The sequence below is a fragment of the Perognathus longimembris genome, chromosome 11 (assembly GCF_023159225.1).
Source record: "Perognathus longimembris pacificus isolate PPM17 chromosome 11, ASM2315922v1, whole genome shotgun sequence".
Lineage (NCBI taxonomy): Eukaryota > Metazoa > Chordata > Mammalia > Rodentia > Heteromyidae > Perognathus > Perognathus longimembris.
In genome coordinates, this window is record NC_063171.1 from 29,435,282 (window position 1) to 29,458,540 (window position 23,259).

Below are 23,259 nucleotides of genomic sequence, written 5' to 3' on the forward strand. Positions count from 1 at the left end.
ATCCCCTTAAGTTACCTGGTTCCAATTTCATATGTGTACATTGAATATTATAACCACAAAATGTAAAACAGTGCTGCTTTTCTTACTGTTTCTTTGAAATAGTTTCTTTTCATAAAAATATTTGTTAACATGATAGGTTTGTTATTTAAAATGATTAATATTTTAAAATATTTTCTGTTTTAATTATAAGTATCATAAGTAGCCATAAATCTAATTCCTCATGAACAAAAGCTTTTTTTTTAGGTCAGATATATATATATATATATATATGTTGTTGTTGTTGTTTTTGTTTTTTTGTCTGAGACCACGTCTCTAACAGTCCCTGACTCTCACTCATTTTCTGGCACTCTACCAACTGAGTCATGCCTGCGGCCTCAGTCATAAGGAATAATTTTTTAGACTATCTACAAGTCCTAAGGGCATGTATGTCCATAATACTGTGGGAAAGAAGGCAAAGTACAGTTGTAGGTACAGGTATAGAAGGCAGTGTAGCACTGAGAACTGCTGACCATTTTCTTCTGTGTTTACTTTCTCAGTGAAATGGAAAACAAGGTAATGAGCTACAAATGAGGATTGGACAGAGGTGTGTGATTATTGATGAGAAAGTAGAATAAAATTCTTACCTAGCAGTATGACTGGTGGGCAGCATTAAAATTAATTATCTAGACATTACTGTAGGAAGCTGACACTTAGGGTCTCCTTCTCCATCCTCTCACAGGATGTCACACGTTTTTCAACTTCCACAAAACATCATTGAAACTGGGAAAGATGTACTCACTAAGATCTAACTACAATCATTTATCTGCCTCCAGTACAAGATAAACCAAGTAACTAAACATAAAAGGAAGAGAGTTTGAGTTTCTATAAAATTAAGAAAATAGATTTTGTCTAAATCAAGCATGTCTTCTGGGTGTATTTGAACTGAGAGGGTGATATATCATATATGTTTTGCACTGAATAGGAATTAAAAGTGTTAAAGCAATGCTCTAATGCACTAGCATTCAAAGCATGGTCCAAGAACCCATGTTTACATATGTAACTGTAACCCCTCTGTACATCACCTTGACGATAAAGTTAAATAAATAACAAAGAACCCATAAAGAGGCCCATAAAGGCATAGCATTTTATAACTATTATATATTTTCCTGTATTATATTTTAAATTGTTTACATATTATATATTAAATATATTAGTTTAACTATGTAATTTTAAAATACTTTTCTGTTTTAAACTCCACTTCTCTGGCCAATACTCTTTTCATAGGGCAGTAGTAGTTTCTCCATTCTTTCCTGCTTAGGATTTTGGCTCAGGCAATCCTCCTTTCTATGCTCAAGCTTTCCCTCAGTTTCTTTCTCATTGTCATACAAATATGCTATTGTGTCTTCCATCTTAAGAAAAATTGTTCTTAACTCTTAACTTTTTTACCTTCCATCTATCATATCATTTCTCCCCATTTCATAAGAATTGTCTTCATTCCCTGTCAGTGGCCTTTCTCTTCCCTTCAGTGCATTCTTACCTTTCTCCTTCCCCCATGTCTGCTTTTCTCCCTTTCCTCTCCCACTTTGCTTCTCTCTTTTTCTTTCCCTACCCCCATTGTACTTTCATATTTGTAACCTCCACTTTGTCAAAGCCAATGTTCAGTTCCCAGTACTCACATTGTTCAACCTATCAGCAGCATTTCCTAGATTATCTTCCTCCCTTAACTTTTTACATTTGTTTTCCTGAACACAGTACTTTTATGGATTGCCTGCTAACCTTTTCACTTTCCTCATCTGCTTCCATCTCATCTCTCTAATCTACAAGCATAGGATGCACTTCTTGTTTTAGTCCTTGGACTTTTCCCTCTATTTGTATTTTTTGTTTTGGTAATATTCCATTTAAATACTCTGCCTATACTGATAGCTCCCAAACAGAAACAATTCCAGCCTCCGCTCTGAATTTTTTACTCCAAACATTACTATTTGGAAGCTTTTATTAGCATCTCAGATTTAGTAAATTTAAATTTCAAGCCCTTGCTCTCTACCCTATCTTCAGCTAATCCCAGTATTTTCAATTTTTCTTATCCCAGTAAATGGTAACATCATCTTTCTAGTTATCTAGTCCAAAACTCAGGGCAAGGGGACAAGGAGAGGCAGGCATTATTCTTGACAGCTGCCTTTCTTCCCAACTTTCATCTAGTTTGCCAGGTAATTATTCAACTCTTGTCTTCACAATATAACTGCTACTACCTGGTCCCTGCCACCTCCTGATTTAATACTGTAGCATTGATTTGAACTGATCTTTGTGTTTATACCCTTGCCTCAGATTCTTCTTAAAATGGCACACAGGTATCCTACTGAAATTTAAGTTAAATTCTCCATTCATCCTCTGATGACTTCTCATAATGATATCCTGTCTCCTTACCACTGTAACTACATCTTCTGGTACTCTGTCTCTCTTAGTCTTGCTGAAGGCTTCATTGCTATTTCTTGAACTCAACAGGTAACCCTTCTTATTTCTACCACTTAGAATGCTTATAGGTTTATTGTTTCATTTTTTTGTGCCAGTAATGGGCTTGAATTTAGGGCCCTAGGCACTGTCCCTTAGCCTTTTTGCTCAGGGCTGATGTTCTACCACTTGAACCATATCTCTACTCTGGCTTTTTGGTGGTTAATTGGTGATAAGAATCTCATGAACTTTTCTGTCCGGGCTGGCTTCAAGCCACAATCCTCAGATCTTAGCCACCTGAGTAGCTAGGATTACAGGCATGAGCCATCAGGGTCTGACTCATCTCTAGTTTTTGTGTGGCCTGTTCTGTCCTCTCTTTCAGTCTTTGAAGTCTCTTAGACTATTAAAAATGTAAACATTAGCTCTCGATGCTCACTTTACCATTTTCTGATTTCATTTCTCTCTATGGTACTTATTAAATAACATATTTCATATAATTTTCTTTGTACTGTCCATATACTAACACCTCTAACCACCAGGCCCCCAAAATTATAGGCTTCATACAAATAAAAGTTGACTCTATGTTTTTCATGTTTCTATTCTCAGTGCCTAGGACAATTCCAGGTATGTTATAGGATCTCAATATTTTATGGAAGGTTAGATGGAGGAAGGAATAAACATCAAAAGAACTGAGCTTGTCACTTTGCTTTACATTTTTTTAACTGAATGTGGTATTATCTAAGTCAATGGATGTTCACTGAGTTTTTCATCTTATTACAGAATATAAGCAAATAAAATAATGCCTATGCACAGATTTATTGAGACTCAGATAAGAGAATTAGCATGTAATGATTTCATATCTAGAAAGGGCTCACCAATATTAATCAAGAGAAAGAGAAAGAAAAGGGAGGAAAAGACTTAATAAAGTGAATAGTTACTGAATGAGACATCCAGAATGCAGAAAACAGTTCTTATCACGATTGTATATTTTTATCCTACTTATAGAGGGTTTGTGTTAAATAATGCAATAGCATTTTAATTTCACTTATAAATATTTTTGTGGTGAATTGTGTAATTCAGGATAAGAATCTACTTCATTCATATTCAAAGTAAATAATCTTAGAATGAGTAAATCAAGAAATTGAAAATAGGGCTGGAGATATGGCCTAGTGGCAAGAGAGCTTGCCTCGTATACATGAGGCCCTGGGTTCGATTCCCCAGCACCACATATACAGAAAACGGCCAGAAGTGGCACTCTGGCTCAAGTGGCAGAGTACTAGCCTTGAGCAAAAGGAAGCCAGGGACAGTGTTCAGGCCCTGAGTCCAAGGCCCAGGACTGGCAAAAAAAAAAAAAAAAAAAAAGAAAAGAAATTGAAAATCTACAAATAAGATTATGTTCCCTAAATGCAACAATAACTATTATGGATTTGTATGTTATATAGCTATTACTTAACTTCATTTTTAGTATGCTTTACTAAAATAATTGGTACTTAACATATTGAACAAGAAGAGATAAAACCTGGCCCTTCACCAGAAGTAGAGAAGCACTGTTCACCTAGATTAAAGTGAGAGATTTAATCCTAGATTAGCAAACTGTTTCTAAAAAGTGTTCTGAAGTCTCCATAATGTACAAATATAATAGGATACAGATTGCCCTACCTTGATATGTTACCTTAGTTCATTTATAAGCAGAAATGAGAATCTATTTAACAATTGAGGAATTAAGGTCTGACATGTGGTGCTGCACTCCCATAATCCCAGCTACCTGGGAGATTGACAGGAGTGCAGCCCTTGAAGTAAAGTTAGCAAAAGCCCCATTACAAACAATAAACTGTGTGCTCTAATCCTAGTTATGTGGGAGGCAAATATAAGAGGACTGAGGTCCCAGTCTTGCTCCAGGAAAAACACTGACTCTAAAATATCACAAAGAGATTTGAGGGTGACTCAAGAGGGTGCCTGCCTAGCAAACACAGGGCCCTGATTTCAAACCCCAGTATCGGAGAAAAAAAGTTGAGGAAGTATTTGCATCTTCTATAGACATTATTAAATGTTAATAGTTTTAATAGTTGTAACATCTATGAATCAAGATTTATAATATATATTCATTGAGTACTTGTAGTATTCTCACATATACATTGTGAACCCTATTTTCAAGTTAACCAGAAGAGTTAACTAGCTCAGTAATTGTTCCCTCTAATCACCAGATCTACATTATTTGATTATATTGGTATTGTACTGAACCTTACTATTATTGAGGTTTCAGCCATAACTTAAATTTTGACTCAGATTCCTATCTCTGTGTGAATATTCATTTTCTGAGTTTAAGAATTGTAAGTATGTGTTTATTTTAATGATTTGTTTGTACAGAAACTGTACCGGTTGTGTCAGAAAAGTTAAGAATTTCAATTGAATGGCACATGTCAGGCCTGTTTTACAGTTTCAGGTGAATAATTTCAAAAGGACCCAGCTTTATAGTAAGAGTAATATTAGACCATATTGTCTTCATTGGACAACAAATTAAAGTTTGTAAGGTGTCCCAAATTGAAGTTTCTGTATTCCATGAGTAGACTCAGAATTGGTCTTGAGAGTAAGAATGGCACCTGATTTATTCTGTCTAGATTACATGTTGGTAATCTGGGTTTAAAGGCATTGTAGCAGGCTGGAAAGATTTTATCTACTTGTTGGGAGTCAGTCCAGGTCAAGAGTCAAGTGCTAAGTGACAAATGTTTGACTTTTTCCAGTTTAGACAAGTCTCATTTCCCTTATTATAGGAGATCACCAGAATAGATATTGTAGGACTCCAAACTTTGATCATATTGAAATTAAGGGTGATTTCCTTTGACAATTCTGTCATGTATCCTTAACAAAAATTGACAAAAGTTGAACTCTGAACACCTTTGAAATTTTCTCATCATGTTAAGCTCACTTTTTTCATTGCATATTAATATAAACGAATTTTTAATTTGTCAACATCAAATGAAATAAAATGTCTTTATTTTGTAAATAGCCTTTTCAGACTATTAAAGCTTGTTCAACACTCTTTAGAATAATGTCTTCTGAATAGGAGGCCTTCTCATTTTTTTGAAAGTACATTTCTTTTTATTCATGGTTTTCTTAAGAAACATAAAGTACATTTTAAAAATTAACTTGTTTGGCCTGTTTATTACAAAACTGTTATGGAATTTCACACATCTGTTTCATAACTTGGCTCCTCACAGACTACTGCACTGTTTCTCACTTTTAATAGGCCTCATTTATCCTATAAATAAACCTACATTTTCCTACCTGATCAAGTGAGCAAACAATAGGGGTCACATGTGGCAAACACTTTAACAAAAAGCACATGTCTCGCCATCAGGGTGAGGTAGAGTCATATCAAGATTGCTTGAAGTTATTAATGGCAGTAAAATTTATGCTTCCTCCTGTTTTCCCAATTAAATCAAAAAGCCTTTTTTCTTAAAGATTCTTCTATCGCCAGATGGTTCCAATACTGTTTGTGTGACTATTGCCTGGGGTGTCTCCATTTCTAGATAGTAAACTTGGCCAAAGCACATTAAGTCAGTGATTATGGACCAATAAGTTGGAAGGCAGTCATTGTTAATGGCTTTATTTTGGTCCTTATCATTTGTATCACAAGTCTGCATATTTTGTAGGGCTTATTACAAATTACTTGTTGCAATATTCTCTGGATATTAGCAAAAATTCTATAGACAAGGTAAGTAAGTGAAGACATGCTAAAAAATAACTTGTAAAATGAGTTGAGCACACTAAAAAAAAAAAAAAAAAAAAAAAAAGGATAAAATTCCCATCAACAATTTTGGGCAGTAGAGCACTCATTTAATTAACAGCTAATTCTACAGAAAGTTGTTTAGCTTAATGGGAAATTCATAGTGTTAAATAACTGATGAAAAAAATATCACATACCCCAAACATGTTGCTGTACTTTCTTCACACTGGTCATTGTGACCTATATATTCTGTAATTTTTTTCTCCGCTTAACTCTTGGCTAAAACTTGGTGACGTTTACCTTTTATAAATATAATATCATCCAGTATAGTTTCAGTCTTAAAAATTGGCCTGTCCAAATTCCTATTTAAACGAAAGCTAATTTTACTTATTATATATTTTCAGTATATGAGCTAAGAAACTAAGCATAAAATTAAATGGAAATGTGTATTAAAGATGTCCTAGAACTGGGATGTGGTTCAGTGATAGAATTCTTACCTAGCATGTTGAGGCCTTCACTTCTATACCTAATGCACAGGAAAATAAATTAATAAAAGTGCTCTAAGGAACGTAAATTTTATTTAACAATTTTTATTGTTAAAGTGATGAACGGCTTACAGTTACGTAAGTCAGGTAATGAGTACATACCTTCAGTAGATATCTATGTTCAATAATTGTTGCAATCATCTTTCTAAGTGGTGGTTTCAGCCTGTGGCATTTTCATTATACTTTATTATTGATTGGGCTTCAGGGGCTTCAACGCCAGATTAAAGTTAAAGGCTTGTGATTTTTTTGAAACATCTTGTATTCACACAGGTTTTCCAGAATAATATATCACCTTAATGCTACTCTCTTCCACTACAGGTGTGCTTGTTTCCACTTCTCTTACCTTTGCATGAAGCCTTTCTGACTTCAAAGGGACTACTTTCTTTGAATGAAGACATGGGGTGTAGAAGGGAATGAGAATCTAGCTAATGTGGCCCATAACTTGTGTTCTCACTCTGTTTTCACAAAGTGTTTGGCTGGGTCTGCTACAGACCGAAAATTTGGCTTTGAGTTCTTATATTCAAAATTCATATTTCTGCATGATTGAACTGTGAATGGAAAAATCCCAACTACCTTCCAAAATTAGAAGCTGAATGTTTAGAATAATCACTTCAGAGATGAAAAAAACTGAAGACATTTTAAAATTCAAAACCCCATCAGCATTTGTTTTGCCCTTTTAATTGGCAGAAAATCAGTTGTTGGAGCAGCCCAGAGAACTGATTTTTTTCCTCTTTCAGCTGCTCCAGCTGAATTACAGCTGTAAATTTCTTTAAAAAGGGGGAAGGGCAATGTTTCTTATAAACTCTTGAATGTACTTTATAAGTGCAATAATTCCCATGAAATCAGTTACTGGAGTTAATGGCCAGTTTGTTAAGGTATTAACTGCCTTCAGCTGGGAATGACCAATTTGGAGAGAATGGCTGCACAAATGCTAAGATAATTCAGTAACACTTTCAAATAATGATCCAGCTAATTAACAGTGAATTCCTGTGGAAATCCTATGGAAGTACTTATGACCTCTGTACTTAATAGCCAGTGAGTTCATCATGATTCATGTTTATTACCATAAATACCAAAGGAATTATAATGACTAGGCCTTTTTTTTCCATCCTGCCCTTATTACTTGAACAGATTTGACTAATCCACCTCCAATCATTAAAAACCTTGTTGGAAAATATTCAATCTTTTCACTGCTCTGCTCAAAATCCACAGAGCCTTTTGTACCATGACAGTATAGCAATTGTTAGCCTGATTATACTTGGGATACCATTAGGGAATAATTGATGTCTATAAATCTTAAAGGAGCTCTTTTGAAATATTGGCCATTTATAGGATATAGAAGAATCATCATTGGTTAGCTCATGTTTATGGTTTCTACTCATGAATTCTTATGAGAAAATCATATCCTCCAAATCTCTGTTCCTTGTAGAAATTTATTTAGGGTCTGATTTTTTTTTCCTTGAAGTTTGTTTTTTTCAAGAACTTAGATATCCTTTTCTTCCATTTAATGAAGAAAACTTTTTGTTAGCTTGTAATAAAGGATAAACTTTTCACTTTACTACTACTACCTGTTTAATCTCTCTAATGACTGTTTATTGCTATGTGATCCACAAATTAGCTTTTTAAGTAACGATACTAAATGTTGCCTGCCAGAAAGCCTTTACTTTCTATGCTTAGCTGGATTTTGAGCTCAGAAGTAGATGAGATCAGGTTATTTCTAGACATCCAACAATTCTGTGTATTCACTTTTGCCATTAAATATTTTGTCCTTTGGTTATACCTTTCAGCTGTCATATGTCATCAAGCTGTATGTATCATTTATGATACAATGACTAGGATTCTGTGATTTATATACTATAGTCTTCATTTACACATTGAAGTTTCTTAGAGAAGAAAGAAAGAATGCCATTAGTAGCAGTAGAATATAAGGAAATCTAGACTCAGAAAAATAACGTGGGAATAATGAGATTTATAAAATAGATATTTTTTCTGAGTGGAGGCAGAAAATCCAGTTTGTATCTTCCATTTTCATTGCTTTAATAAATACAGAATGGGAGAAATTAATGACATATTTATATATCATTGCTTGAGTTCTGAGAGATTAACCCAGACAAATCCAGAAGACACATGGGCAACTTGTATTAGATAAACTTCTAAATACAATATTATAGTCCCTTAGATCTGTCATCACCTCTTTTCACCCACATCTCTCAAAGAAAAGTCTCTAGGTCAACACTAGTTATACTATGGTTCTTTTTGATCAGTTGTGCTCAGTCAATACATAAGGGATAATAGGTCTGCTCATCTAAGTTTTATTTATCTAGGATATTCTGTTTAAAGGTACACAAAGTATGGGAGCTTGTGAGTTTTGTCATCTCTGTTCTCAGACTTCTCTCAGTGTCCTTTTATCCACTTGGTAACCCATCAGATCTGCTGACACCACTGCCACACTCCGGAGGTGAAAGTCCGTACTGTTGGCTCTGTCACAGATAAGCACAGGAGGAAGAGATACAGTTTGTATGTGCAGGGCAAGGAAGGAGTTTATTTTCTTTTCTCAATTATTTGCTATTTAAGGAACCTATAACTATAAGGATCACAAAATGATGTCAGTTGTTATTAAATATGGGTCAGAATGGAGCCTTGAGTATAAAATGACCCTATAAAATCCCACAATTTAAGAATAGTCAAGCTTTATAGGAAGATTGGTAGGTAAAAAAGACAAGTGGGGCTGGGGATATGGCCTAGTGGCAAGAGTGCTTGCCTTGTATACATGAGGCCCTGGGTTCAATTCCCCAACACCACATATACAGAAAACGGCCAGAAATGGCGCTGTGGCTCAAGTGGCCTTGAGCAAAAAGAAGCCAGGGACAGTGCTCAGGCCCTGAGTCCAAGCCCCAGGACTGGCCAAAAAAAAAAAAAAGACAAGTGGTCTGTAACAAGCTATGAATATACCTCTGAATATGTCTAGCTCATCACAGAGAATATTGGCTGCCTCTCAAACCTACTCTATTTCTAGTTAATAGTGCCAGTCTTGATAGAAAAACATGAAGTAGCATATATATATATATATATCACTTTTCTACTGGTGAAAGAAAAATAATCAGCATAATATTATTTATTGAATTGGTTTACTATGTGTCAAACTGTGTTAATTGCTCTACCAAGATTCTCCTACACAATTTTTTCACAACTACCTTTTGAAATAGATATAGTTATCCATTTTGATAGACAAAAACCTGAAGCACATAATTTCAACATTAACGAAGACATTCATTAGTCTCAAATTAACCACCAAAAAGCTGAAGTGGGGGGCTGGGGATATGGCCTAGTGGCATGAGTGCCTGCCTGGTATACATGAGGCCCTGGGTTCGATTCCCCAGCACCACATATACAGAAAATGGCCAGAAGTGGCGCCTGTGGCTCAAGTGGCAGAGTGCTAGCCTTGAGCGGGAAGAAGCCAGGGACAGTGCTCAGGCCCTGAGTCCAAGCCCCAGGACTGGCCAAAAAAAAAACTGAAGTGGAGTTATGGCTCAAGTAGTAGAGTGCTATCCTTGAGCAAAACAGAGCCCAGGCCCTGAGTTCAAGCCCCAGGACCAGCACCAAAAAATAAATCTATGAATCTTTAGATTGTGCCAATCCTATACAGAAAAATTCATAAAATAGATAAGCAAATATTATCTCATATACAAAATATCCCCCAAATCTGGAGGTAACTGGTGGTTCAGCTATCTATTTAGAAGTCTCAAATATGGAAAATCACAGTGCAAGTCCAGTCCATTCTGAATGCATATCCAAAATAATTAGCAAAAAGCAAGGCTGGAGATGTGGCTCAAATAGGAGATCACCACACTAGCTTTAGGCCTTGGGTTCCAACTCCTATAATACACACACACACACACACACACACACACACACACACACACACACACGTATTTCCTGAATATATTGTACTTAAGTAGTTGAGTTGGTAAACTTTCAGATTTTAAGTGAAAGTATTCTTTCATCTGAGAAATACATAAAATACTGAATTTTTTTGTCCTAAGTTATTGCTTGTATTGTTTATGTAAGCAATGGAAATTTGTTTAAAAAATAGACACTTAAAAAAGATATTTAAACCCTAGATTAGAAAGAATTAGTTTTAAAGTGCACTTTACCATATATCAGTGTATATCAGTCTTTTATACTGATAATATTTTATGTGGAAAACAGTTTCACCCTGTGATAGAAAAATATTTAAGATAATTATTATAGTATAACCCTATAAAGATGTTTGAAGCAGACAAACCTCTATTAAATCCCTATGCAATCATTTAAAAGGATATGGTGTCTTTGTTTTTCCTTAAGCCTATGATCCTCACCTGAAGAGATGATATGATCTATTTGACAGATTGTTTTGAAGATTCAGTGCCATGAGTTCTGTTCAGTATGGTGATTGATGTGATAAATGCCTAATGATTAATATTAGCCAACAGTTACTTAAATACTTACTTGTGTTAAGTACCAGTCTTGAGGCTGGAGATAATGGGGTAAATCAGAGCCCTGTTTTTCTGGAATTATATGTTAGATAAAAATATATCAAGTAATATATTTTATAGATAAAGGTTATATATGTACTTTGAATACTCTGTTAAAATGATACTTACATAGATAAATCTTACTTGTATTATTATACCCATTTCTTTATTCTTAGGCAATGAAAACTACAAACAGATCGCAATGTGTGTACTTTACCATATAAGCATGGATGACCGCTTTAAATCTATGTTTGCATACACAGACTGCATACCACAGGTAACTGGTGTGAATGTTTTAAGAAAATCATTTAAGATACATAAATATTTTCACCCTCCTCTAAGATTTTTCCTTAAAAATTCTAATATAAATTTATATAGAAATATTTTAGTAATAAGTAAATTTATGACGTATGTAACGTTTGTCTAAAGATAAGCCTGAGTTCCATCTCTAGCACTGAAAATAAAAAGACTGTATAGAAATAAAAATAACTTTAGCTAACCTAGAGACAACTAAGATTTTGTTACATTTGCTTCTATATACTTAAAAGATAATAAAAATAGCATATTGAACTGGTAAGATGGCCTAGTGGCAAGAGTGCTTGCCTCCTACACATGAAGCTCTCGGTTCGATTCCCCAGCACCACATATATGGAAAATGGCCAGAAGGGGCGCTGTGGCTCAGGTGGCAGAGTGCTAGCCTTGAGCAGGAAGAAGCTAGGGACAGTGCTCAAGCCCTGAGTCCAAGGCCCAGGACTGGCCCAAAAAAAAAAAAAAAAAAAGCATATTGAGATTATATTGTGTATGTAAGTTTTATATATCACTTCATTACTTAATCATAGGTAGGTTCCGATGTCACTGAACATTCTTTGGAAATGTTTACATTTTGGAAAGCAAGTAAATAAATAAAAATATTATAAATATCATTGTTGTAAATCCTCATCCACATCTATGAATATTTCTTTAGTTTAAATTCCTAAAAACAAATGAACATTTATGTCTTCAACACATTTTGGCCAAATTCTCCAAAGGCATACATTTATATTTCCAACTAGCATTTCATTTTCAACAATAGTAGTTAACATCTCTCTAAAATACAGAAAATCAATTTTTCTATGTACTTGCATTTTCATGAGTGTTAGTGAAGTTGAACACTTTTCATGTGCTTATTTTCCATATTCTATTATGCACATTTTTTCTATTGGCATGTTAATATTTTTATCATTGACAAAATCAATGTGTATAACCATTTAATTCTGTAATCTTATAAATATTTTTCAAATTTATAATTTGCCTTTTAATATTGTATATAGTTAATTTTTTAGTGCTTTGCATTCTCTGATGGGAAAATGTTTCATCAAAATTCTTTTGGTTAATAGCATTGTTTTCAAGAAAGATTTTTTTCTTTGACTCTGTTCCTTGACATATTTCTACTGTTAGGTCTACTTATGGTGAATGAGTTTACAAATTTACTTTTTTCTGTTACTAGGATTTCAACTTGGTATATCACACTTTTGTTCTTTGGGTGCACTCTACCACCTGTGCCATGCCTCCAACGCTCCAAGTTTTGTGGGGCTTGAACTGAGAGCCTGGGCACTATCCTTAAGCATTTCTGCTCAAAGCTAGTACTTTACCACTTTGAACCACAGTGATAGTTCCCCAATTTTTTTTCATAGACTGCTTTATAATGTTTGTGATTCTGTGTATGTGGTTGTGCTCTTTGGAAATTTACATTCACGCAATCACTGTTGTGTCATTAACTGAATAAATGAAGCTCTGGATATCCTATTTAAAGCCCTGATTTGCGCTACTTTTGGTATTATATTATTTTTTGTAAAATAATTTTCTAATATAGGAAAAGCAAAATTATATGTATAATGTATAATAAAAATAATGCTACTAAAAAGCAATTTAGGAAAATTTGACTGAGTCATACTTACTAATGTCAGTTCTCATAATACTCGTACTGGGAAATTCCTTGTAATCCTAATATGAATTATGAAATATATGCTACATTGAGTAAAACACAGTAAAAATAGATCATAATTTCTCTTTTTGTTAGTCTTTTATTCATTCTAAATTAGTGAGACAGTTAAAATTGAATTTGTTTCTTTGGAATTAATTTTTTTCTTACATTTGAGAAACTGATGAACTCTGAAGGACAATTTCTTTGCATTTCATATCAAGGGATAAACTAATTAGGACTGTAAAAAATAGCCTTCAAAGAATATACAGTACATCTTATCTAACAAGACAGGGCCTCTTATGGTGATAAACTGTGTCAGACTATATAGCTCATGCAAAGAGTAATCAAACTCTTTGTCAAACAAGTTTTCAATAAAAGAGTAGCCATGTCAAAAAGAGATTACAGATGATTTACTACAGTCTCACTCCATATGTTCTAAGGACTTCTACTTTGCAGTTTCAAAGGGTGTTCCTTTTCTGATCTCATTTAGTGTCAGAACTTCGTTGACTACAGGATATGAATTGGAAAGCAGCCAAGAAAGATTAATGTTCTTGCAGAGATTGACTCTTTCTATCCAGATTTAGTTTGGAAAAGAATAACATGATATTTAAAAGTGCAAATGAGGAAGAATATAAAGCTTTCTGTTTTAGAATGTTTCATGTCAAAAATAAAACATCTGGATTAAGCCAGTGAATCAAAACCAAAAGCCTGTTTACCTTTTAGACATTATCATTGTTGCTTTAAAATATTTGCACAGTTTTTCTGTTTCTTTTTAGAACAATATTACTGCATGGGCTTTTTTTTTTGCCATTTTCTAATATCATTTGTATTTGTTACCAGTGGAGTTTTTTGTTTTTTGTTTTTTTGCCAGTCCTGGGCCTTGGACTCAAGGCCTGAACACTGTCCCTGGCTTCTTTTTGCTCAAGGCTAGCACTCTGCCACTTGAGCCACAGCGCCACTTCTGGCCATTTTCTGTATATGTGGTGCTGGGGAATTGAACCCAGGGCTTCATGTATAGGAGGCGAGCACTCTTTGCCACTAGGCCATATTCCCAGCCCCACCAATGGAGTTTTAAGTATATTTATTATCTGTATTTTATCAGCAAAACTTTCCAAAACTTCTCCAAGCCTCAAGGTCTTTTAGATTTTTGTTAGTTTGTGTTTTTGTTATGTTCTCTTTTTAGAATGTGAGGTTTCATGGATATAATGAGAATGTGTATACCCAGTTATGTTGCAAACATAATGAATTTTTTTATTATGAGGCAATATTTTGAGAAAACCAAATAATTTTCCAGAATATATTTGTTCCCCAAATGCTATCCAACCTGTAACTTATACTTCACAGTGCCCAATTTTGACATATTTAGGGAAAAGTGACTTACTACTAACCCAGTACCAAGGTCATTGTAAAATAATGATAGAAAGCAAATTAGATACTAAATGACATCTCCAAGTTGCCTTCAGGAATTAAAGACATTCCCAAGTAATGTAACTAAGGCTTCAATTTACTTGTGATAGTAAACGGATGTTAACCTGCTTCGTAAAGAAAACCATATTAATATTGGAATGGCTGTAAGCTACTGTAATATTTTGTTTTTTCTGAATTGTACCCATTAATACTTATTTAGTAAACATCTTCAAGTATTGTCCATGAATTTTTCAAAGGGAAGCCTAAAAGAACCAAAGGTAGGAAAGCATTGGCCCAGTAATAATTCCTATTAGTATAAATGACTACAAATGAATGATTATATTCTTTAATTATATTAGATTATACGTAATCATATATATATTCATTACACTATACACACATAAGTGACTGTGTGTAGTGCAAGTAACTGCACAAAAATAAGGTACTCTTTATAAAATGTCAAGTCTTTCTCATTTTGAGCCAGTCATGGTTCAATTTACTGTCTTACATGTGTTTTATTGGATAAACCTATAATTAGATTAGCATTCACTTTCAGAATAATTAACATCCAGAGTAGATGATTTTACATGCAACATTCCTCAGAAGTTCTCTTGTTATATTGCTTTGCTTTCCTTTATTGCCTCTAACTCTCTAGAGTATTCTTTTTCTTTCCCTGTTTATCACTATTATGCAAAATTTGAGGGCCATTTCATCTTTCTTCATACACAATCTTAATGGGCTCATTGGGTGGATTGTTTTAAGTAAGCATATTTGGGATAACCAGGAGTTAATGGTTGTATTCTAATAATAGTTAAAAGTACACATTAACAGTTCATTGTTATTTAGACCTCTGAGATGCATGTTTTGTTTAAATAGGTGCAAATGCTATCCAGATGCTTATAAAAGTAGTTATTGGTAATAGAATGGCCAATCAAAGTACATGGCTAGGTAGTGATGTCATGATGTTATTTAATCTTTTACCCTAGAACAGAGTGCAAGAGTCTTCATAGTGATCCACATGTTTTCTACCACAGTTGTCCTATTTGGCCCCTCTTTGATCTATATGCTTCTTTTTAGCTGAATGCTGGTAAACGTCCTTTCTGACAGCCCCCTTTGCTCTTGCCTGCCATTATCTGCTGAAGTTCAGAAACCAGAGCATCACTTCAAACAAGAAAGTTAGGGAGTAGCCAGTCAGAAGAGATTCCTGAGGCATGCAAAGTTCTGGCATAATCATTCAAAGATGTTTGGGTAAAGGGTGGGGGTGGTAGAGGTGTATGTGAATACAGAGAGCCACAGGGGTTGGCCTCTGGTCACTGGTAAATAAGTGAAGTCAGGTGCCAGAGAGTCTAGACACAGTGATTTCAGTCTTGGGTCTTTGGTATCTGATACTCAATATGGGACTTGTCTGATTGAACACTATTGCCTCTTCATTGCACAGGCTAAAGCCCTTTCAGTGCTTTCCTGTTAAATTAGTAAAAGATGACAACAGACAGCTAAAACAGAACAAATCTAATTTTAATATTTCCTAGTTGTCAGTGATTACACTTACTTTTGAAGTACCCTGGGTAGCAATCAAATTAAAGATAATATTTCTCTGTTGCTTGGATTTTGAATTAAACTTGAATACTTTCATTAATACTGAAGTGTTTCTCTTATGAAAAGCATTCTGCATTATAATATATTCTGTTCATTCTTAATCCTAAATTATCTCTATTGTGAAGGTGAAAGTTCAGTTAATTTTTAAAACATACAGTTTTTTAATCTAGCTTCTGATTTTTTCCCCATGAGATTTGACATAAATTTTAATTTATTTTTAATGCCTACCTTCTGACTAAATTGTCTATACATCTATTTTCAAGGGTTAATTTTCCAAATTAAAAAGGCTCGTTTGAAGTAAATACTTTTTGTTAGTAACAAATATTTTGTGCGTTTATTTTTTGTTTGTTTTGTTTTGTTTGTGGTGGTACTGGGGCTTGAACTCAGGACCAGAACACTGACCCTTAACTTTTATACTTGAGGCTTGAATGACACCATCCAGCTTTTTGGTGGTTAATTGGAGATGAGAGTCTCACAGGCTTTCCTGGCCATGCTGGCTTTGAACATCAGTCTTCAGATCTCAGTCTTCTGAGTAGATAGTATTGCAGGCATGAGTTTCTGTACCTGTTTTGTGTTTTTAAAGCATTGCTTTAATTTAATGGATTTTCATTATTAGAAAGTTTCTCAATATTCATAAAAATTCAGATGACATCTATAGTAAATTTTGAATTATAGTATAAAAACATACTACTTACATGACTAAAGGATTTTCATATTTTTACTCATTTATCATATAGCTTTTACTGGAGATTTTATACCTATGTCTACCTTTATTTGTCATATATATTTATATGTGTTATATGGCTGATAGAAAAATTTGTTAAATATATCTGATGAATTGAATATTTACTACAGAATCTTTTAGGCTACAGCATTATTAAAGTGTTATTGTTTCCTTACCCATAAATTTCCTTAGTGGCAAGATGGTGGTTTAGGAGCTGCAATATTGAAAAAGGCATGATATATGCCAGATATTCAGCTACTCGACTGTTTTGTACTTTCAGCATTCAAATCAGTACATTTTTTAGAATCATACTTAACTGGAATGACTTTAGTTTCCAGCCATTTGTTCTAGCACATAGAAGTTACTGTTTTTGATATATGTTGATCATATAACCTTTTTGAAACTGAGAAGTTAGCTAAAAGACAGGTGGGATTGGCTCAAGTCAGAGAATTAGGCTAGCAGCATATGGCCCTGAGTTCAAGTACAATATGCCCATCACCGCCCCCCTTCCAAAGAAAAGTTGTATTTAACATGATGATTAGTCAAAACAAGATTTAACAAAATGAGGACTAAAATACCACTGTGTCTGATTCATGAATCCGTATTTTGTTGTAAAAACAAAGTGTTGCCCTAAGATTAAATATGGAATTTTAATTCCATAAATCTTAGTAGTAACTTCATTATGTAGTTAGCAAATTGGACTTAAAGAAATATAGCCTTACAAAATACACACTTAGTTTTCTCATTTGCCTAAAATAGAAACTGCCTTCTCCAAAACATCACAAGTTTGTTCCCTTTTTTGGCAAATGTTACTAATGGCAAATATAGATTATTGTCAGGTGGCATAGGTAACTGACCTTTCCTTGGCATTTTGTCTGGTCCTTTTCTCTATCATTGATTTTAGTCTATACTCATATTAGTGTATCTTGCCTAGTTTCAGTTATCAACCATATATGACAATTCCTAATGTACTTTGTCAAGACATAAATTCAGATACACTGTTATAACTTGCTGCTGAACATCTGTACTCACTAGACTTTAACTCAACACACTTAAACCAACTATGTACTATCTTTTAAGATTTTGTCCTAGACTGTTTTTATGTTTCTGGGGGATATGCACCATCATCCAAGTCATTGCTAAGTACAAGATATTGAGAGTCATCTTCAACTCGTTCCTCTACCTGAACCCCAATGTCTATTCAGTTAATGAAGTCACATTTCATTTCTGTCTCCTAATTACAATTCTGATGGATCTTTGAGATTTCATTTAGTCTTTTAGAAGAGTTACCTTCTTCCCTGCATTGTGACCTTTGTATACGCTATTTTCTTTACTTGAAATGTTCAACTTCTAAATAGTATTTTTCATCTCTACTGCAGAAGGTTACCTAATATTTCTCTGTTCTCCATTGTATTTGGAAAGGTACATTGTTGGGCTGGGAATATGGCCTAGTGGTAAAGTGCTCTCCTCAGAAAGTTACATTGGTGAGCATTGAATTCATCACCTGTTAATTGCTGAACAGGGAAAGCATGCTAGTTTTGTGTTGAAATGTAGATTATAATTTATTTCCAATATGTGATCTAAGATCACACGTTATCAGATACTACTTCTAAGCTGAGTTTTGTGTTTTGAGTAAAGTATGCCCTGTGTTTTTTGCTAGTTAATGAAGATGCTCTTTGAATGTTCAGATGAACGAATTGACTTGGAATTGATTTCCTTTTGCATTAATCTTGCTGCTAACAAGAGAAATGTACAACTTATCTGTGAAGGTGAGTACCTTGATCTTCATAGATAACCTTTTTGTCATATAATTGATATGTAAAAGAAAGCAGATAATAAGGTACTAACAATTACAGTATAAAAGTAAATTCTGTCTTTATAAATAGTTTCTTCGCTATAGCTATTAGTACAGATAATTTTAGTAACATTTTACAAACCAGTGTCAGTGTTGATTTGATATTGCAGTTGAAATCATATATATGTTTGTATGTGTATATATATGCACATATATGTAATATAAAACATATTTATTTTATTTTTTTTACTGCTCTGAGGCTTGAACTCAGGGCCTAACTTAATTAGGCCTTACTCTCTAACAACTGGTGGTGCTCTACCACTTAAGCTATACTTCTAGTGCAACATTTTTACTGGTTTATTGAAGTAGATTCCCAGGGACTTTTCTGTTGGGGCTGACTTCCAACTAAGGTCCTCAGATTTCAGTCTTTTGAATGGAAAGGTTTATAGGTTTGAGCCACCAGTGCTTAGCTGAAATGTAATTTTTTTTAAATTTTTTCTATATGAAAGGAAAATTTTATTTGTATAGCAATCACAATGAACAATAATAAAATACAAGTATATTAGATCATTGTTTCTGTATCTCAGTAAACAGGTTTTGCATTTGTTTGTTTTGTGTACTTAAAAAGTAGTACAAGCTGGGTGCAATGGGAAAGCCTATAATCATAGCTACTTTGGAGGCAGAGAATGAGGGATCATAGTTCATGGCCTGTGTATATATACTTCATATAACTTGGGGTATTAAAAAGCATGCACGAGACCATCTCAGTTATTGTCTGGCTATACCATTGTTTTCCCACACACTTGTTTTTTTTTTTTTGGCCAGTCCTAGGCCGTGAACTCAGGGCCTGAGCACTGTTCCTGGCTTCGTTTTTGCTCAAGGCTAGCACTCTGCCACTTGAGCCACAGCACCACTTCTGGCCATTTTCTGTATATGTGGTGCTGAGGAATCGAACCCAGGGCCTCATGTATACGAGACAAGCACTCTTGCCACTAGGCCATATTCCCAGCCCCACACACTTGTTTTTCCAGCTAATCGAGAAGTACAATGGCCAGATGCAGTGGTGAGTGCCCACAGTATGGGGAAGCACATGTAGCAGGATTGCAACACAGGCCAGACTAGGCAGAAAGTGAAACCACACCTCAAAAATAATTTAATATAAAAAGGGCTTAGCCATGGCCCAGGTATTAGAGCACCTTGCTAACAAGCACAAGGCTCTGATTTCAATCTCCAGTACAGAACAACAAAAAAAGGAAAGGTAGTAAATATAGTATATGTTCATAAAAAGTACAATTTGAAAAATGGAAAAGAATAAATCTTTGATTACCTAGAGATAAATATAAGTCAAATATTGGTTTATGATTCATTATATTTTCATTTTAAAATGAAAAAGTAACTCATCATTATAAACTATTTTTATGTTGAGTATCTTGAATATCATTTCACATGATTAAATACTTTTATAAAATTTAATTTTGCCATAGTTTATTCCAGTATCTTTATATATAGTTTATTGGCACTTCTTTGCTGTTACAAATAGTGTTGTACTAATTATTCTTCCTCTGAATTTTGTTGTTGTTTTTCTGAGGTGGTATATAGCCCAGACTGCTTTAGCCCAGACTGCTATTTAACTCAGCTGTCCTTGAATAAACAGCCTTTGGCCACTGTTGAAGTTACCAACATGAATCACTATTCGTACCTTTCTCCAAATTTTTATTTTTATATTATTAGTTCATAGTAGTACCATTGTCCCTAGATTGTAAGTATTTTTTAACTTGTGGTACATATTCTAGACACAAAAGATCATAAACTATATGAGCCTATTTTTGTGAACTTGTAGATGATAAAACTATATTTTAAATAGAATAAATAGAAAGGGTAGAAGAGGAGGAAAAAAGAAAGAGGATTGTATCTAGAGAATAGGATTTACTAGGAACAAGAGGAACTTTCTGAAGTGAATAGGAGATATTCTATGTATTATTATAGAGTATGGTTGTACAGGTATATACATTTGTCTAAACTTAATTCCACGCTTAAGGTTTGTATATTTTACTAAATGTAAATTTTTGTAACAAAACAATCATTAAACAAGTTAATTTTATTAGGGAATTTTCTGATTTCTGTTTCAGGAAATGGGTTGAAGATGCTCATGAAAAGGGCTCTAAAGTTCAAGGATCCATTACTGATGAAAATGATTAGAAACATTTCCCAGCATGATGGACCAACTAAAAATCTGTTTATTGTAAATATAGTTTCTTTTTTTCCTAGTAAAGTGGATCTGAGAATTGCAAATTGCACATTCATAATTGTACAGTAATACATTTGAAAGACAATTCTTACTGAGCTCTAATCAAATATTCATGACCTAAATTGGCTCTTCTGTTTTAAACATCTTTGTAAGTTTAGCTTTTAGAAGTCTCCCTCTGCACTGTAATATTGTGGGTTTGGTTTTGTTGTGTCTGTTCTCAAATCCTCCATTCTGCTGGAGCTCACCATAAGGCTCTCTGAGGAAACTAAGTCCAGATTATTTAACATAAGAAATACTTATGATTTTTATGTTTTCTTCCTTTGTAAACTTTGGTAAATTTAATCTTCTCATAGCTAAAATTTTAATTGTTGAAATTCTGGTGTTCTCAGGATTATGTTGGGGACCTTGCAGCGCAGATCTCCAGTGATGAAGAGGAGGAATTTGTGATTGAGTGTTTGGGAACTCTGGCAAATCTTACCATTCCAGATTTAGACTGGGAACTGGTTCTGAAGGAGTACAAGTTAGTTCCATACCTTAAGGATAAACTAAAGCCAGGTTTGTGCTGGGTATTTTAAATTTCATGTTGGCATAATTTTTGTTTTAGATAAAGCTGTTAAAATAATACTGTGATTATTGTCGTTTAAGCAAAACATATTCTTACCACAATTCCATTTTCCAAAATGTTGCACTGTCCTGTCTTACATGGATATTCTGCTTTCCCTTAAAATATTTTTTCTACTAATTTCCCTTCTCTATCTTTTTCTTAAAGCTTTTTTGGCTGTCTTTTTTTAAACTACCAAATACCACCTCTTTCTACAAGTACACAGATTTCTCTCTCTCTGTCTCTCTCTCTCTCTCTCTCTCTCACACACACACACACACAGTTCCTTCAGACATTCAAAAGATTTTATTTTCTGCCTATATTATCATGCAGTTATATTTTCAAAATTGTCATCAGCAAAGATGGAAAATTTGGGGAAATGGCGAATTTATAACTATGTTAAAGACTCATAAGTGGCTGGGAATGTAGCTTAGTGGTAGAGTGCTTGCTTAGCATGCATAAAGCCCTGGGTTCCATTCCTCAGTACCACATAAACAGAAAAAGCCAGAGGTGGCGCTGTGGCTCAAGTGGTAGAGTGCTAGCTTTGAGCAAAAGCTCAGGGACAGTGCCCAGGCCTTGAGTTCAAGCCCCAGGACCGGCAAAACAAACAAATAAACAAAAAGATTATTTTATTTTACTACTTCAGTATTTTATGCATTGAAGTTTTGATAATACAAATAGGTGTCAATCAGGACAGTTTAATGAAATTTTTCTATGATTGCCTTTTCTAGGTACTGCAGAAGATGACCTTGTTTTAGAAGTGGTTATTATGATTGGAACTGTATCTATGGATGACTCTTGTGCTGCACTGCTAGCTAAATCTGGGATAATCCCTGCACTTATTGAATTGCTCAATGGTAATTTTTTCAAGTTAATGTCTAAATATGTTATTTTCAAATTTAAATCTCAAAAGTCTGCAGCACGAAAGAGGATTATATTACCTTGCTACATTAGTCATATATATGTAAATTACATAGTTAATTTAGGGAAATGAATTAAACCACACATGATGGTACATGTCTGTAATCCCAGCATGTTGGAGACTGAGGCAGGAAGATTGTAATTTTCAGACCAGTCTGTAGAGAGTTTGACACGAGCTTGGACTAAATAGCAAGACTCAGTCTCTAAGAAACAAAATGAAACAAGGAAGATGAATTACATATATACTGAGATTGGATAGAGAAATTTGAGGGTGATTTAGGTTGCGAAGTTAACACTATTGGTTTAAAGTAATTTGGCACTAATTGTACAGGTTATTGCCTACCTCTCAACAGCCTTGAACAAATAGTACTGCATTGTTTCTTCTTTCTGTTCAACTTTGCATGGGTATTAGTTGGCTTTTTCTCTGTTGATTTCTAAGCAGGAAAGTTCATTTGGAAGCTGACTAGCCTTATTCAACCTTCTAATCTTATACTCTTATAGATCCAACTTATTGCAATGATGAAATTGTTTTATATCTATGTTGTCCATTCTGTATAACTGTCAGAACTGAAAAATCCACAATTATTTAATTTAATTTACATGTAATTACTGTACTGGCTTGTAGCTATATTAGACATTAGGCCTACAGTCATATCCTTGTGTTTATATTGCTCATAAGGAGCCAGGGCTCATTATTCTCCATAATTTGTATAGAATTTACACAAATCAGTGCCAAGTTCTGTAGCGTCTTGTACTTTAAAAGTAACTAATAATATTAAAAATTTAGCTAA

General features: G+C 34.1%; 1 protein-coding gene across 2 annotated transcripts in view; it reads left to right on the forward strand.

Annotated features, from left to right (window-relative positions):
- The window catches only part of Kifap3 (kinesin associated protein 3), a 118,353-nt gene that overhangs the window by 37,077 nt on the left and 58,017 nt on the right, over positions 1-23,259 (forward strand). For both annotated transcript variants that reach the window (XM_048356474.1, XM_048356475.1), the window contains exons 11-15: positions 11,390-11,490; positions 18,564-18,672; positions 20,828-20,940; positions 21,336-21,501; positions 22,279-22,404. In XM_048356474.1, the coding sequence (XP_048212431.1) occupies positions 11,390-11,490; positions 18,564-18,672; positions 20,828-20,940; positions 21,336-21,501; positions 22,279-22,404 (615 nt within the window). The remainder of the gene's footprint in view (positions 1-11,389; positions 11,491-18,563; positions 18,673-20,827; positions 20,941-21,335; positions 21,502-22,278; positions 22,405-23,259) is intronic.